Source organism: Falco biarmicus, chromosome 6 (assembly GCF_023638135.1).
Source record: "Falco biarmicus isolate bFalBia1 chromosome 6, bFalBia1.pri, whole genome shotgun sequence".
NCBI lineage: Eukaryota > Metazoa > Chordata > Aves > Falconiformes > Falconidae > Falco > Falco biarmicus.
This window is the reverse complement of record NC_079293.1, coordinates 23,097,518-23,115,638: the sequence shown is the minus strand read 5'-3', so window position 1 is coordinate 23,115,638 and position 18,121 is coordinate 23,097,518. Positions and strand designations below refer to the sequence as shown.

At 40.0% G+C, this 18,121-nt stretch overlaps 1 protein-coding gene across 4 annotated transcripts in view; it reads left to right on the top strand.

Annotated features, from left to right (window-relative positions):
- Nucleotides 1-12,531: 12,531 nt before the first annotated feature.
- The window catches only part of FBXO25 (F-box protein 25), a 29,831-nt gene continuing 24,241 nt past the window's right edge, over nucleotides 12,532-18,121 (top strand). For 2 of the 4 annotated variants that reach the window (XM_056343147.1, XM_056343146.1), the window contains exons 1-3: nucleotides 12,532-12,667; nucleotides 15,564-15,707; nucleotides 16,651-16,701. In XM_056343147.1, coding sequence (XP_056199122.1) covers nucleotides 15,571-15,707; nucleotides 16,651-16,701 — 188 coding nt within the window. In that variant the 5' untranslated portion in view covers nucleotides 12,532-12,667; nucleotides 15,564-15,570. The remainder of the gene's footprint in view (nucleotides 12,668-15,563; nucleotides 15,708-16,650; nucleotides 16,702-18,121) is intronic. The other 2 variants (XM_056343149.1, XM_056343148.1) reach the window with 1 other exon arrangement.

Here is an 18,121-nt window from a genome sequence, read left to right as displayed (position 1 = left end):
TTCTCAGTGTTACTGCTGCCTACTTTATCAAGCAGCTAAAACTTATGAAGTACAGTGATACATGAAGGAGCATATGAGGTGAAAGCTTAAGCCAAAAGAGAGAATGTCTTGGAAAGAGTAAGATTCAGGAAAAGTGCAACTTATTCCTCTCTTTTTTGTCAAGAGTTCCTGCCTGACTATTAAATGTACACTCCCTGGGCTCATAATTCCTGTGACTCTCCCCACATGTGTTTAAATTCCTGTTAACACAGTTAGCTCTGCTTCCATATGGCACAGCAGTGGCACTTAGTTGCTGTGATTAACTCTAAGCATTGGCTGAGAAGGTAAATGAAAAGGCATGCTTTCTGCTGAAGCAATTTGTCAGTGAAGTACTGCAAGCCATATGTTTCTCTACCTTCTTCCAAATATTTGTGCTGATGTTGCTAGAAGGTGATTTCATCCGCAGAAAAGGAGATGCATGATAGATTGTGCTGTGATAGATTAGTGAACGTATACAGCACTTGCCTAATGCATTTTCAGCCTCTGAAATCTGCTTTACAGCCACTGAACTGCTGCTGTCACTAGAATTCATCAGACTATTCCTACCAACGCCAGGACTACCAGTTTGTGGGGCCCGTTACATTCTTGCAGTGTTGGAAGCCGTAAAGTTTTTGCTACCGTCTGTCTCCTGATGGACTTTATGCTCAAAGCATGTACATACTACATGAAATTGTAAAAAATAAAAAATTCATCATTGGCTGGTACTGCATTAAATAAAATGGATGGTCTCAAGTAAGGGTAAATAATTTCAAATTGGTTTTAATTCAGTAACTTCTCTGACACAAAAATAAAATAAACTCTCCAGACTGGCACAGACTCACTTGAAAAATCCCATCTTATTTCTTTAACCTGCTGCCTTTCTTTCTACTGTGCTTATATCAGCTAGGATACAATAAAAGGTGAGGATAAGGATGCACAGGTCTTAGGTAGGAGGATAAAAACCATACAGGGCACTCTGTCACCTGTCTTATTCCTTCATCTTCACCCACAGTAAAGTTTTGCCAACTTCTGGATTTGTGTTACAAGCAAACGTGCAGGCAGTTCAACTCCCTTAGCACAGAAGAAGGCTGCTAGACTGGAACATTCCAAGTACAAGGCTTTGAAAAAGGTCCCAGGAAAATCATGCCACATTGCTAGCCATGTTGACTAATCTAGGCATAATCGTGGGTGGAAATTGCCTTCAGCATCCTCATGGGAAAAGCACTGGACTCTTTTTGTGTGTGTTTTTGAACACAAAAACAGTGTTGCCAGCACTAATTCACTTTCTATGATCCCATGAAAAGTACTGAGCTGGATGTTCTAGAAGTGCAGCTGCTGCAAGAGCTGTGGGATGTGATTGAGGCTGCATTGAGAAAGAGCTATTTAAAAGTACATAGCCCAAATCTCACACCCATATCGACAAGCATTGGGCTTCATAACCTGGGGGCTCTACTGATCCTGAGTGCAGATTATTTTGGCAAATAGCTTTTCCAGTGTGACAGAGCCATAATGTTCCAGAATAACAGTCTGTATTCAAGAGATTATGCACCTCCTACTTCTTACACAATGCAGCATCTTGGGGCCAGTCTTCACCTTGCCAGATACTGACTGAAGTTATTGAGTCCAGTTGATCTCACAGATGTAATCTCTGCAGCATCACTTTATTCCAGTTGCTGTCATGGGATTAACACTCCCAAAAAAAGGTAGTTTTCCTAACAAGCATGGAAGTGACTACTAAAGGAATAAGTATCCAAAATGGTAGTTATATCCAGACAAAAATTCATCTCTCACTATAGGAACTCAGTCCAGTTTTAAGGGTTGAAAAACCCTTCTTCCCCTGACCCTCTCACCCCTACTATTCCCAGTAAGTTTTGTACAGATCCCAAATCTGGAGCTGAAAAATCTAGTATCTATGTTATAAATTACTTCCCTCAATTTTTTTTATTTAATTAAATGAATAAAATATAACCATGCTATAAAATAGAGACATAAAAATAGTACATGGCATGCATTTATGGTTTAGAACTGTCAGCAAATTTAATCAGGAAACTATCTCCTTAATACAAATGAATACAGGAAAGCGATTAATTGTTTTTAATTCAGCAACAACAAATTGTAATATCTTTCAGACAGGTAAATCAGAATGATGTGCTAACTCTCATGATCAATAGGTAACTGCTGCATCCTCCCAAAGTTGAAGAATTAATATAAAGGTAGAGGTTAACAGCAACAATTAATTATTAGTACAATCATAAATACGTGCTCTTAAGCATATTGATTTGAATGTGATTAAGATCCCACAGAACAGAACTCTATGCAGTGCAATCCTGCTGCCATTACCTAGGCAAAATTCTTTTCAGTTTCAGTAGTTTTCACAACTGGTGACATCACAGAACTGTGTGGGCCATCTTTAAACAAGATAGCTGTATCTTTAAACAAACTGGCTACATATTTAGTGTACTTTATAGAGTGCTCCTAATTGTACTTCATCCCAAAGACCTACTGCTAGTGATTAAGAGTGACTGCTAACCTCCCCCATTATATGAATTCTCAGTTTTGGGAAGGTGAAACAACTACATGTAGACCATTAGAGACAGAACATCTTTCTGATATACATACTGCCCTCACATGCAGCCTGAATTCTGGTTGTTTTCTATGAAGGATCTTTATGAGTTCTGCTTCAGGTTGCCTTTTTGCAAGAGCAGCTGGAACATCCAGTGCCTGCATATTGCCAGATTCACACAGCTGGTGATGCACTCTGTGGGATGTTTTAAGCATTTTACACAGCCAAAGTTCCCTTTTGGGGGATACTAGGGGCATACACCAGAGAGATCCGAGATGCCTGTTACATTACGTCAGATGTAAAAGAATGCCATTTTGCCCTAAAAATCATATTCCGGATGTTTAATATGATAGTGTAGATGCAGTCATTTGGTACCATTTTTTTTCCCTCAAAGGGCCCACAGCATGATCTACATGCTAAACACTGTACCTTCAAAAGAACAGAGAATGACCACAGTCAGGGAAGACAATACTGGTCCAGGGCAGATTTTTTCATAGGTCAGAACTGGGAAGAACAAAAACCTCCACAGAACCCAGAAACACCCTGAAAGGACATAGGCCAGCAGCCCATAGACATCTGCTCTGTGTGTGCAAGTCCTTTGTTTTTTGACTGAGGAGCAGTGTGGAACACACACTGTCTGAAACCTAGAAAGTCAGGTAGGAAAAAAGAAATGGAAAGAAAGGGAAGAAAAAAATGAGAATCGAGGAAATGTGGTTCATGTTCCATTCTCAGAGTTTTAAAGACATTTGTTTGGATACAGACAGGCAATCATTGGTGCAGTAAGGGTTACGTTCATATAACTAGGGTGCTTGCCAGAGAAAAAAAATTAATTCTTGCCTCTAGATATTGGGAAAAGTGTACACCTATCTATGCAATGTCAGCCTAAATAGCATTCCCAATGCTATCAGCAAGATTATTCACACTGTTTATTGGTATTTGCTAGCATAAATTTCCAACTTGAAAGGCACATTGCTCACTTCCTGCTGTTTCTCTAGTATAATATGGGTGTTAATAAGTCTGTTTTCTCTTAATAGGTTTTTAAAATGATTTAATTCTTTGCATATTGCTTGTGTTCAAATAATGAATGAATGAAATCTACATGTCTTCCAGCCCTATGTGCTTCTGAAAATGACTGTGTTTGGTCTAATTATAATCTTTCTTTTTCTATCAAAATATGCCAGGAAAGTTTGCTATGCACAAGGCCTTTAACTGTTCCCTAAACATTCCTATCCATTTCCATAGATTTTATATTTCAAATGTCTATAAAATCATAATCAAAGATTCTAATAAACATGTGAAGAATGGTACACTTAGAATTAATAGTTCTAAACCTTACTGAGAGCTAGATAAATGGACCGCCAAGGAGCCCTGTTCCCTGTAGTAGAATAGTCCCAAGAGCTATGCAGAAATCTGTGACTGAATGAAATGCTGCTTTTGTTTCTTCCTTCTTACAAGGCAAAAAAAAAAAAGAAAACAATAAAACCACCAAGAAAACAAACCTGAATTTTGCACAGATCTAGACTGGCACTGAATTTAACTATGAAATTTAGAATTATAGTTGCATATATGCAATTGCTTTTCTTCTGTATAAACAACCTTGATTCATTTCCTGTGAAATAAAGGTCAAAATCTTCCTTGACTCCCTTGGGGCTTGGGTGGCACTTAAGGAAGGCTGTCATACCAAGCCTTCATATTAAGGTGTTCATATTAATACAGCAAGCAAAGAAAAATAACCAAATGAAGGAAGTTCAACCCATAACGATTTCCTGGACAAACTCACAATAACAATAAAAACCTAGTATTTTAGATTTTTTGGTAGGAAATGTGAGTTTAGGGATTGTAATTACATGGTGAGCAATACTATGAATAAGGATCATAAAAGTATACTGTGCTCCTATCTCACAAAAAACCATGACTTTTTAAGACTTCCTCTGTTTAGTGCTTCCAAAGGGAACTCTTTACAACCACAAATCTCATAGGATTACTAATCATGAGGACTAGTAATGATGAGGTACAGAATTACTGATCATGTACTAATCTCTGATGGACTATTGAGTAGTTAAATTAGCTGTAAATATACAATATAGAGTGCATATATGATAGAGCAATCTCTATAATAGTCAGCCTTCAGGGTTTGTTTTCATGATTAGAATCACTTATCTTTGCATCTTTCCAAGAAAGGACAAAATTAGTCTGAACCCCATCACTCTAATACCTTACCAACTAAAGGCTTTGTCAGCTTGCTTGCTGTTTCGTCTCTGGGTCATCTTGATAATCCTTTGGTACTACCCTCCTTCAGCAGCACTGCAAATTATTAAAAACAAGCAGCATTGTGTTATTTATCACTACAATTTATTTCTCAAAAAAAGGCTAACAGACAGACTTATAAGTGCACAAAGACTAGATAAAACCACTAACTTCCAGCTGCTATGAGGAGGTGGTGCATTTTAAACATGACAGTTACTCCCTCTGGCCAAAGCCACGAACAGCCTGAGCTCAAGAATGAACAACAGTTTTGAAGAGAAAGTCATCATAACTCAGAACCTCCTGAGAAAGGACAGAGTGAAAATGCAAGGTTTCAAAGACATTACAGGACACCTGAAAGGGATGAAAGCATGAACTGTATCTATCCATCTGTCACTATTAATGGCAGCCATAACACATCTCAAAGTAGCCATTAAAACCCAATCTAATACACAAATGTCTATGATGACTCAATGCCCCAAAGCTGCTAAAACATCACTTCCTGTTAAAAATTCACATGATTTTGTTCTTATTTTAAATCTTAGAATATGGTAATATACATAACTCATGGTACTAACTACATTAGTAAAAAAAAAAAAGCATCAGGGCAAAGCCTGCATCCCATAGCAGCAGACATACATACCAGCAAAATTTACAATGCTCCAGTGTTGATTATGTGAATATCCCAAACCCCTAATTATGCTACCCACCTCTACAGAAATTATTGTTTTGATTTCAGCACCTCCCCTTCTTCCTTGTGCCTCTACCTCATTTGTATTGACAAATTTCAAGAACATAAGACATGGAAATGGGAAACTTCCAAAATGTCAAGAAATTAAGCCATTCAATTCAACATGCAGAATTTACCAGATAAAAATTTCCTGTAAGACTGGAAGATTTTCCAGTTCTGAAAAATCACACAGGTACAGTATCAAAGTAGTTGAAGTAAGAAATTGGTCAGCTTGTTTTAGAAATTACTCTAGAGTCTGCTATGTTAATGGAAAGATACACTGACTTTAATGGTCTTCAATCAGGTTTTGTATTGTGTAAGACTTTTTCTCTTTCTTTATAATGCATCTGCAGTTCAGTTCGGAAAGCAAACCCGAAATAGGACCCTTCGGAAGCCAGAACCACATTCCTTTGACACCACTGAGCTAAAGTGCAGTAACTGAGTGTATGTGTAAACCAAGAACAAAATTATTTTTACCTTGAATTGCTCTATAATTAGGATTCTGCATCTCATGCAGATGAAACAGATTAAAATGTGTTTGTTGTCTTCCATTAAAATTCTTGATAAATCAGAAAGTCTGGTTCTGTTCTTACACTACCATAAACAAGACAACATAAATTGACTAACACAGCTATTATTTAAGGGTGCTTCACCTGTATAAGCAAAAACTAAATTCAGTATTTTTTTTCTTCAAAATGCTTTCTTTTTTATTTCCTGAATGGGCAGGTTTATCCAACTAATGTTAGTTATATCAGATACAGCTTCTGCTGTTGAGGTACAGTTACTGATATCACTAGTAACTGAGTTTGGTTTTATGGAATTCCAGTAAACAGCGGTTATATCACAGGCATAGCTAGACAGGACAGACACTATGAACAGACATTTTAATTATGAGTATATACAAAAGAAGGTCCGTAGGGAATTTTATTCTGTTTTTCAGACCATTTCTCCAAGGTAATTTTTAATTCTTAGCATACCTTTCCATATTCTTAGAGATCCTGCCAGTTTCCTACCATCTACTAATTTATCATGTATACACCCTATTCCACATTCCAGCTCACTAAAGAGATCATTAGTTCCAGATTTTTCTACCAGAAGTTAAATTTACAAATTATAATTTATTTTGTCTATGTTTTCTTTTTCAATAGACACTGTATTTGCTCCTTTGCAGTTCTGCTGCATTTCTCCAATCCTCCATGTGTTTTCTGCATAACTGCTAATATCTTTGCTTGCTGTCTAAATAACCCAGTTTATCAGATCCAGCCAAACTGAAAAATATCTAATTTACCTTTCTCTGGAAATCTCTATTTTTCTCTATCTCTGTCCTCCTCTAATAACCTACTCTTTGCAGCTAGCAGTTGTGTTAGCCATTTCCTTTAGCTGAGCATTTTAGTGAACACCAATGCACATCACTTTGCAGAACAGTAGACTAGCACTTTTCTTAGCCTTCCCAGTACCTCTAGTAGTTTTCATTCAGTTCCCTGCAGTCAGATTCAACTACATGATATAGCCCCCTTTACACACCAATTAAGCTTCAATTAATCAGGTTTCTTTGTTCCAATTCTTCCTATGGGAAAAACTGAGAGAAAAAAAGAGAAGAAAAGGAGAGAGAATTTCTCTCCTGTCACAGTTTCGACCCATTTTCTCCTTGAGCTGTATGCCCTTAGCTTTTGCTGCAGCAATTACTTTCTCTAATGAACGTATTTGAAACCATGGTTCCAAAACAATTTATTGGTTGTACGGATGCATACAAATATGGTGAAAGCAGCTGGCAACTTACTAATACGTAAAGTCTACTTCTAAATATATATTTTTTTCTGATTTAAAGGTTTCAAGTAGAAGGTTAGAAAATCTCTTGCCATCCTTTGGTAGCATAAAAAAAAATAAACCTCACTTTTATAAGTAATTCCTTACCAATTTCTATAGCTTGAACTGACATAAAATTCCACCCCATAAAGCAAATTCCTAAACTAGTTCATTTCCTTAGTTATCTCTCTCTTATATAGGCAAAGCTCATATTTTTTGAAAAATGAAAATTTCTTTTCCAGAACTTAGTTTTGACCTCACATTCCCCCCACAGTGAATGAGCTAGCTGCAGTATCCAACCTGTCACTGATCAAACAGCGGAATTTCTGCTGGTGTCCCAGTGCTTTCAATTAAAGATTTGTCTCAAGGTATGGTACATGCTGTTTTTCAGATTGTTTCTCTGGAGTTTAACTAAAATCATGTTTTTCACTGCAACATTGAAACTTCTCCTATTTCTCCCTTGATGTTATTTCCCAGCAAACTGTTACCATGTTTTTCCCCTAGAATAATAAATAGTTTTCAAAATTCTTTGCCCTACACTATATAGTGCTTCTTCCAAAATAAAAGTTTTTACATTCAACGGTGAATTATTATATAATACAACATCTTTCATATTAAATTTCTACATCCAACATGGATTTGTGTTACATCTTTGTAACAAATAACAAATACATCTTTGAATGTAATTGTTAATAACCTATAGTATATCTGTGCATTCATTTTTTCCCAAAGCTCATGTAAGATGTTTCTTTCCATAAAGGTTTTCTATTCCCCATGGCCTTTGGAGAGAAATTTGTCTGACTACATTACATCCCTGTAGACTGGGGAGCTGAGAGGGATGTCGTGGCTGGTGAGGCCCCTGCCTCTCTGCGCTAGGCAAGCACATGAGGACAGCCTCACAGATGGTGGCCAGGTTCAACCAAGAGTCCAGATCATCAGGCAAGTGGTGAGGCAGGTCCAAGGTTAAGCTGGGATGTCAGCCTGCAGGTCTATGTCAGGGCGCAGCTCAGCAGGTTACATAGTCAGGCTAGGCTAGTTCCACACAGCACTGTTGGGAGCCTCTTCCCAGGAGGAAGGGGGCTGCACCACCTCTGAGTTGGTCCTGAGCCCCCAGCAGCCAAGCCTCCAGGAAGGCAGGTGCTCTCTTATGCAGCTATAGGTATCCTAACACACTTAAATATTTATATATTTTCATAATTAGGGGAGAGTAATAAATGTAACAAAGGAAAAGCAACAGCATTACGTCTTGTTTTGGCGACTTCTGAAGAACTGTGTCATACAGTGGAAACCACACATTAATTAATATTTAGGACAATGATGCTTCTGTCCAAGCTTTGCTTTTTTTTTTTTTTTTAACCAGATTGCAAGCTTTCCTGAAAAAAACAAACTATAAGCAACTGCCTCATTGGAAAAATGACAACTGCTTGGATTATGTGTTCTTTTCCAGTTTTGTTTTACCTACAAAATACCATTATTTCTGCTTCATTATTGTCATGAGCTCCGTTCGATTGTCTAATGATTTCATTGCTACTGCACCACTTTCCTGTTTCTTTTTCTTAGCATTAAATGTTGCTAAGTAACTGAATCAAGCTGTGGTATATATTCTAATCTTTGAAATATGTACAGAGATTACTCAGCAAAATAAAAATTACTCTCCCAAGGAAAAGAAGGCCATTTGCATCTACCACAACCCTCATTTTCAGATGATTTCTAAGAAAAAGTGAAACGGAATCCTATAAACATGATGCGTATCTCCAGATCAGGTAGTTCACGAAATATGAATGTTGATGAAAAACTGATTCAACTTCTCCATGAGGTTATCCTAAGCCACCCTAAATAACACCACTTATTTTGCTTTTAATTATGTCTCAGCTCTTAAAGCAGTAACTTGAAAGCAGAATAGGTTGGCTGTCCATCAGTGCAAGCTCATTTAGAGAATTCATCTTTGCTGTGTCTTACTAAATAGAAATTGTAATTTAAGTAATTTAATAGAAAAAAATGGGAAAGAGAGAATTTGCCTGTTTATTTAGGTCTCCTAATTTCATATTAATGTGGCAATGGTCTCAGGGTCTCATCTGTACTACTCACAGGGACCTGCTATCAGCAATGAGCGTAACCATCCCAATTCCAAAACAGGAGACTGTCTAGGTTTAATGAAATCTTCACTTTATAACCCTCTGAAATAATCAAAAGCAGTAACAGTCACACTGCAGACCAGTTTGTTCAGTTTCCACTGCAAAAGTTTAAACTTCATTAGTATTAAATAAAACCAATAGAGAAGATCCACATGAGGGCTGCAACACCAGAATAGAAAAATTCACATGGAATTTTCTGAAGAATGTCTGAAACAGAGTACTGCCAATCTTTATTAAATTACTCAATAATTTTTTGAGCTGCTCAGTGTTGATTAGAATAGTTTTCACGTTCATTATGTTATTTTAAGGTTCCAGATCCCCCCAAAATGAACAACACATTTCCGATTGTACATTTTTAACACAGACATGCACTATGCATAAAAATATTTAAAAATAAAATTTCTCTGTCTTAGAACCTAAATTCCCCAGTGATTATTTTGCAGGTAGGAGACTGGACTCTCAAGATAGTAACTATCTCTAGATTTGCTCATTTGAAAAATTATTAGCTTTTGTTACAAAGAAAAATAAGGCAGGTGGACAGATACCATAAATACTAAATAGCAAAAAGACTTCTGTTAAGGAATAAAGAGAGCTAAAATTACACTTGCAATAGACAGGATGGCTCAACATTAACTATGGGCAACGACCACAACATCTTCTTGGTGAATTAGCAGAAGATTTTTAGACATTTGGAATGAAAACACATATACACAGTGTTATAACAAGCGGCTCTGTAAAAAAAAAATATAAAAAAATCCACACTGTTGCAGCTCCCTCTAATTTATAATTAATATAAATATGCTGAATAATATATAATAGTAATATATTAATAACATATAATATATAATATATTTATATATTAATTAATATAAATATGCTGAAGCCAGCAGGTAAAATACTATGAATAGCTGGCTATGAGTAGCTGCAACTATTCAGGAAAGAGAGCTGTCATGGAAAACTCAGTTACTTTATGTACCTCAGCTATTAATGGCTGTATTAAATTTGCAGCACAAGTCAAAAAGTGTGACTGCCCAAGCTGGGAAGTCACACTTGTCCTTGCCCTTCTAGAACCAGTAACATAAAAGAGTAAAAAGTTACAAGAAACACATGACTTCCTCTGCTTTCTCCTTCCATATTGTATCCTTCCTAAAGGGTGAGGTACTCACCTGGAGCATCATCCACTTTGGGCTTAATAATTAAGGGAGTGTGGTGGGTTGACCTTGGCTGGCTGCTGGGTACCCACCCAGCTGCTCTCTCACTGCCCCTCCTCACAGGACAGGGCGAGAAATTAAAATGAAAAAGCTCTTGGGTCCAGATAAGGACAGGGAGATTACTCGTCAGTTACCATCACAGGTAAAACAGGCTCAACTGGGGAAGATTAATTTAATTTACTGTAAATTAAAAATAGAGTATTATTAAAAAAGGATATCAAGAAACAAAACCAAACTAAAACCACTTTCCCCCCAACCCCCTCTTCTTCCCAGACTCAAGTCCACTCTTCTGCTCTCTACTCTTCTGCCACATCTTCCTCACCGTAAGTGCTACAGGGGGATGAGCAACAGGGGTTGGGTCAGTTCATAAGGTTTTGTCTCTGCCACTCCTTCTTCCTCATGCTGTTCTCTGCTCCAGGGTGGAGTCCCTCTCATAGAATACAGTCCTTCGCAAACTGCTCCAGTGTGAGTCTTTCCCCCACTTCTTCATGAAGCGAGCTCCAGCTTACTCTCAGTGTTTCAGTGTTGCCTAATCCTCAAGTAAACACAAGGCAGCAACTTTCCAATGGCTGTATTTGTGTCTGGATTAAAGCATCTTGAAAAAAAGAGTATAGTCTTTTTTGCTCTTGTAATGAAAAGAGATAAATCCTACCTCTAATACAGCAGTTTAATTATTAAAAGTGACATACTGAGAACATACTCAATGTATCCCAGGTCAAAAAGAACTACTTATGTTCACTTTTTCAAGCGCAAGGACAGAAAAGAAGCCCTTCCAAAACATCTGAACCTATAGTTAATTCTGTGCTCTTACAGCACTGAAGCTGTTTTATAAGATCATAACCTCCAGCTTCATGTGGGAAAGAGCCGTAAATGGATTAGGGGATGCTTCCAGGTAGTGACAAGTAGCAGCAATTGAAGTACTGCCAATCCCAAGCATTCTGATAATTAAAGCTCAATACCCTGTTCTACAGCACAAAATACTTAACATCAATTACAACGTTTTAAAGTACAAATTTATTTTTAGCTCCTTGACTTTCTCTTTTTATATCTTTCTCCACGTTCATACAGGAGAAAATTACTTACTTTCAAGCAAAAGCGGAGATGTTCATACAATCATATATTCATGCCTGAAAGTTTTAAGAAACAAGGAGCTCCATAAGCTTGGTTTACCTAAGGAATTGTTTCCCATTTCCCCAAAAATTTTCTTGTACAAAAAATAAGCCTGGCATGGCTCCATAAGCTTCACATAACACCTCTAAGCCGCAAAAGAAAACGTGCCTGTTTAGGAGGACGTACAGAAGGACTGCCAAGGTATTTACTGGCCTATGCTCAGCAGCTGCTCCCAGGCACCCGAATTCCTCCTGCTCTCCCCAGGGCAGCCCTGAATCGGTGCCTTCCCCCAGCCGCCTGTCTCCGTACCTATGGGAACCTGGTGATATCCCAAACAACCCCCTCGGCTTCAAGCCCCGCTGAAACCAGCCAACGCGGTGAAAAACCGAAGGGAATGACGGGCAGGTAGCACAGCCCACTCTCCCCTAAGGGCCCTACCGAGGCTAAAGCGCCCCCGGGCCGGCCCTGGCACACCGCGCCCGGCTGCGGTGACATACGCCCGGCACGTCCCCTCAGCGCCGGGGACGCCGCTCCCGCCCGCCTCAGCCCCGCTCGCGCCGCGCGCCCCGCCCACCGCCGACCAAAACATTGACACGTGCGCCTCGACCCCCCCCACCGTCACGTGACGCGCCCAGCCCGCTCCTGCCGGTGACGCCACCGCCCCCTTTGGCCAATGGGGAAGGGCGCTGCCGGGTAGCAACAAGCGCGGCGGCCGGCGGCCAATCGGCGGGCCCCGGGGCGTGGCGAGCGCAGCCACACGTTACTTCCGTCAATAGCCCCGCGGCCTGGGCCGAGCGCGCGGGCGGGCGTGGGGCCGGTTGTGCGCGGCGGGGAGCGGCGCTGCCCTGAGGTGAGGGGACCGGGTGCGCGGGTGGGGCGGGGAGGGGCGCTGGGGCCGTGCGTGTGAGGCCGGCGGGCGCGGGGGTTCGGGGCCGAGGGGGGGCAGGTGTGGCTGGAGGGGCTTGGGGCTGGGTCTCAGGGGCGTGTGGAACTGAATAGTCTGGGGCAAGGTGTCAGGGTCAGGATGGGCAGATGGGTCCGGGAAGAGGGCTGGGGCTGGGGCTAGGAATGAGGGGCTGCATGGAGGGCGTTGGGGAGGAGGCGTCAGGAGCCTGCCTGGAGGAGTGGGGTGTTGGGATATCAACCGGCTGCAGGAGGATAGGAACCAGCGTGGTTTCACTAAGGGCAAATTGTGCCTAACAAATTTGGTGGCCTGTTGTGATGGGGTGTTGGTGGATAAGTGAAGAACAACTGACATCATCTACCTGGACTTATGCAAAGCATTTGACGCTGTACTGCACAACATTCTTGTCTCTAAACCAGAGAGACATGGATTTGATGGATGGACCACTTGGTGGATAAGGAATTGGCTGAATGGTCCCACTTAAAGAGTTGCAGTTAACAGCTCGATGTACAAGTGGAGACTGGTGATGACTGGTGTGCCTCAGGGGTTGTAATAGGGACCAGTGCTGCTGAACATCTTTGTTGGCACCGTGGACACTGAGTTCAAGTGTAACCTCAGCAAGATTGCGTGGTGCAGTTGATACGCTGGAGGGGAGGGTTGGCATCCAGAGGGACCTTGACAAGTTTGAGAGGTGGGCCGCTGTGAACTTTGTGAAGTTCAACAAGGCCAAATGCAAGGACCTGCATGTGGGTCAGGGCAATCCCAAGCACAAATACAGGCTGGGCAGAGAATGCATGGAGAGCAGCCCTGAGGAGAAAAAACTTGAGGGTGTTGGTTGACAAGAAGCTCAACGTGACCTTGCAGTGTGCAGTTGCAGTCCAGAAAGCCAGCTGTATCCCAGGCTGCATCAAAAGCAGCATGGCCAGTAGGACAGGGGAAGGGATTTCCCCCCTCTGCTCTGCTTTCATGAGACCCCATCTGCAGTACTGTGTTCAGCTCTGGGGTCCCCAACATAGAAAGGACATGAACCTGTTGGAGCGAGTACAGAGGAGGGCCACGAAGATGTTTAGAGGGCTGGAGCACCTTTCCTGTGAAGACAGCCTGAGAGAGCTGGAGTTGTTCAGCTCGGAGAAGAGAAGGCTCCAGGGATACCTTCCAGTACCTAAAGGGTGCCTACAAGAAAGCTGGAGAGGGACTTTTTACAAAGACCTGTAGTGACAGGACAAGGGGGAAAGGCTTTAAACTGAAAGAGGGTAGATTTAGATTAGATATTGGGAAGAAATTCTTTACTGTGAGGGTGGTGAGGCACTTAAACAAGTTGTCCAGAGAAGCTGTAGCTGCCCCATCCCTGGAAGTGTTGAAGGCCAGGCTGGATGGGGCTTTGAGTAACCTGGTCTAGTGGAAGGTGTCCCTGCCCATGACAGGCTTGGAACCAGATGATCTTGGCAAGTCCCTTCCAACCAAAACCTATTCTTTGATAATAAGAGGCCTTAATTTCAGTCAAAATGAGAGGAGTTCTAAACAACTTGGGGGTGGGGGGGGAAGTATGTTATTGTTCATAATACTTCTAGGATGCAGTAAAAAGCTTGGAAAACCAGATAAGCATGAACAAAGTTTGTGGTGGCTGGAGGAAAGGATGTGGTATATTTTTGGGAAGGATTCCTGTTGGATGCAGAGGAAGGCTGAGGTATAAGTAGGAAGGAGAATTTAGGCAATGCTGAGGGTTAGACAAAGCACTTCATTTTGTGTCGTGTGCGGTTTTATAGTAAAAATAAAATACTGTCTCACTCAATTTGTACTTCAGGCTTTTTACATGTCTGTGCCTTCTGTTCTAACTAATATATTGGGCACATGCTGGTCAAGAATGCAAATGAATTAAAAAAAAATCATCGTGATGTTTGATACAGCTTAATGGTTTCTTCAAGTTGAAAAAATATTAGAAAATGCATGCTTGTTAGGAAGAAAACTGTTTTTGTTATATGTTAACATGTTTCAAATATGAGAATGCTATTTTCCCTGTATAGCTTGTGTGTGAAATCTCTAGTTAAAATAAGGAGCAACATGTGTGCGTCATGAATGGGAAGAAGAGGGCAAAAGGTAGCATGGTCAGAGTCTTCAAAGTATAGAAAACTGCTTTGTTCAGATTCTTACTTAATGTGTCAGAAGTGAATCTCCCTTTTGAAAGAGGCTAGCAGAACACTGAATGATACACCTGTGATGACTTGCATCTGTTTGTAGGAGTTTCAAGAGGTGTTTCACAATTGACTGTATGTTGCAGTCTCCATTTGTCCAGTAAATAGACTAGCGTGGGAGGTGACCTTAGACAACAACTGAAAAAATACTTGGGAAGGTGAAAATTCTTTTACCAAAATATCACTAACACAGTGTAGTGCAAACTCAGTATTTGTAAGCCTTTGAAAAGAATAAAAGGAACACTGATTTTTGTGGCCTGCCAAACTTTTTAAGAACCATTTATTGGTCAGGTCTCAAAATCAGTAATCTGTTTGATCATGGTTGAGCAGATTACACAGGATACAGTTTTGTTCATTTTGGTATCATCTCTTTCCTAGACTGCTATGATGATTTTCCTGGTTATCTAAAGAACTAGAAAACCTGTCTTGATCTAATAAATGCTGAAAGACAAGAAGATTGAGGTTACAGAATCAAAAATGTACTTAAATGAATCTGTTTCTTAAAAGGATGCTCTACAGAGAATTTTCTTTCCTCTAGGTAATCATTGTATTTTTTTAAGCTTACAGAGAAAACTGAAGTAATGACAAGAAGTTTTGCAACTTTTAAAAATTAATAAACAATATAAAAATGATCATCTTGCTGCTTATAGAGAAACCATGCCATTTTTGGGCCAAGACTGGAGATCCCCTGGATGGAGATGGATTAAAACAGAAGATGGGTGGAAACGATGTGAACCCTTCAGTCACACGCTTCAGGATGGGAATAATCAGCTGAATGATATCAGTCACACTGTGTAAGTTTAACTCATGCAGAATCACTTTTTCTTTTCTAATAGCAGATGGGAAGGCAAAAGTTGACTTTCCATTCAGACTGCAAGTGTTTGTGGTAGATGATATCATCTGCATATGCTAGAGGTATACAAATGCAACCATGTGGCTTTTTCCATTAGTCAGGAGACCCCTGTGAAGGCTGGCTGTCTTTTGTCACTGCTTCATGAGTTGCTTATTTTAGGCAGATGGATCCCATCTTATTTTTCGTGTCTTTAAAAAACAAAACAAAACAACAACTTAAAAAACCTAACCAAACAAAAAACTTGTGAAGTACCGTTTAAAGATAACTGATACTTACAAATTGCTAGTGCAACAGGCATATTGAAATGTTACCTGGAAGTGAAGGAAGACTTTCTGCTGATTGGGTGTTGGATTAGGACTGTTTAGGGCAGTCATATAATGCCTTTGCTCCAAATAATTAATGGTAGTTTTATGGTAATGCTTTTAACACAATAAATAGACTATGTGCTCCTGTAGAACAAGTGAGAAAGTATTAGTTAAAAGACGTAATACTTGGGGCAGGTGCCCAGAGACTGGTGTGATAGAAATTTCTTTGGACAAGGATACTTTATACTTGGTTTCTCCACGAAGTACTTCTCAGGGATAGCATTCTTGGCCATAAATTCCAGCATAATGTGCTTATAATGAGAAAACAGAATATTCAGTGTTGTGTTAGTCCAGTAAATGACACAGTAATTGATCTGACTTAAAGGGAATTCACTGGCAAGCTAGGACTTGCTGTAGTCATACACCTGTGTTTTCTAAATTTGTGAAATAAACTTCAAGAGTGTTATCAGACAGTGAAGAATTATTATTAAGGTTATCTTGACCTGCTGTTTTCTTCATGCTTCCTTTTCTTTCTGTGTTCATCTGTCATTGAGCTTATTTGGACTTCTTTTTCCACAGAGTCTGGCTACTGTGGATACAAAAGACTATGCTTGTCTGGAAGAGTGTTCAGTAAGCCTCCAACATAAAAGTTGCCTTAAATACCTTTGAGAAAAATCTTTTCTTACTTCTTTCTTATATCTTTAATAATATAATTGGCAATTGAAAGGAAATCTAATTTAATTTTGATACCTATTTGCACAGTTACTAAATAATTGCATCTTGCTTTAATGAATGTTCTTTGGCAAGTATAACACAAATGATCATTGTCTGTGTGAATATACTTAAGACTTTTGCTCTTCTGATCCTAATTATATATGCATATATCTTTTCTCCAGAGAGCAAGATGAGGTACTTTTATTGCTTCTTCAAGCGAAAATACTACACATTTTTTTCCCTTAGTCCTGAAACAACTTAGTATTGAACTCCTCTGAAGTTGTCTTGCTAGCAACAGATTTAAGTCAACTCTTTTTGAAAAGATATGGGCATAAAGTTCAGGACTAAAATAGATACATTAGTTTGAGGAGGCTGGCCATGAAATGTTCTGGGAGCAAAAAAAGTTTTCATGAAGTCTGAGGTGTTTCATGACTTGGGTTTCTTAGGCTAGCTTGCCAGTTTCTCAGAATCCTAATCTCGGGGACCAGCCTAGTCTGCAGCAGATGCCCTCATCTGTAGCGATTTTCCAGGTCCCCACCTTCATCTTGCACTTCTACTTAGCACAGACAAACCACAGTATATTCTGTGGTCCTTCCCACCACAAACACCCCCCTCCCTTACTTCTGCTTCTGTCTGTTCAGTTAAAAATGTATGTTGTCCCAACTTAGACTACAGAATTCAAGTTGGTACTTCTTGGCGAAGTAGCGCTACTTGGGAGTAATTTCATTACATCTTGCACTTTGGATCTGTGAGTTAGCCTTTGCTACTAAACTGCAATTAATCTCTATTTGCACAATATTATAGAACAGTTCGGGGTGGAAAGGTCGTCTGGGGATCATGCTCCAAACATACTCAAAGCAGTGCCAAGTGAGGTCAGGTTTTATAGGACCTCACCCATTTGAGCTTTGTGCATTTCCAAGAATGGAAATTCCTCTCTGGGTTCCTTTCTGTTACCCTCACTGTGATTTTTATGTTTTGGTTTGTTTGTCATCTGTCCCTGTTGGCCCACCACCAATATAGTAAGAATTTCTCTGACCACAGATTGTGTCTATTACCACTTGACTTATTACTGCCTACCTCCTCTAACCTTACGCTCTAGTTCTTATTTATACCCTCATATTAGATATTGACAGTAATGACGTTTCCCTCCACCAGCACCTCTTAAAACTGAACAAGCTTAGTTCTCTTACACTCATGCATCATGTGCTCTAGTACCTAATCACCTTGGTAACTCCCCGCTGGATTTGTTCCAGTATACCAATGTTTTTATTATTGTGTTGGGGAGCCCCAAACTAGATACAGTACTTTAGATGCAGTTTCTCAGGCCAAATAAAGG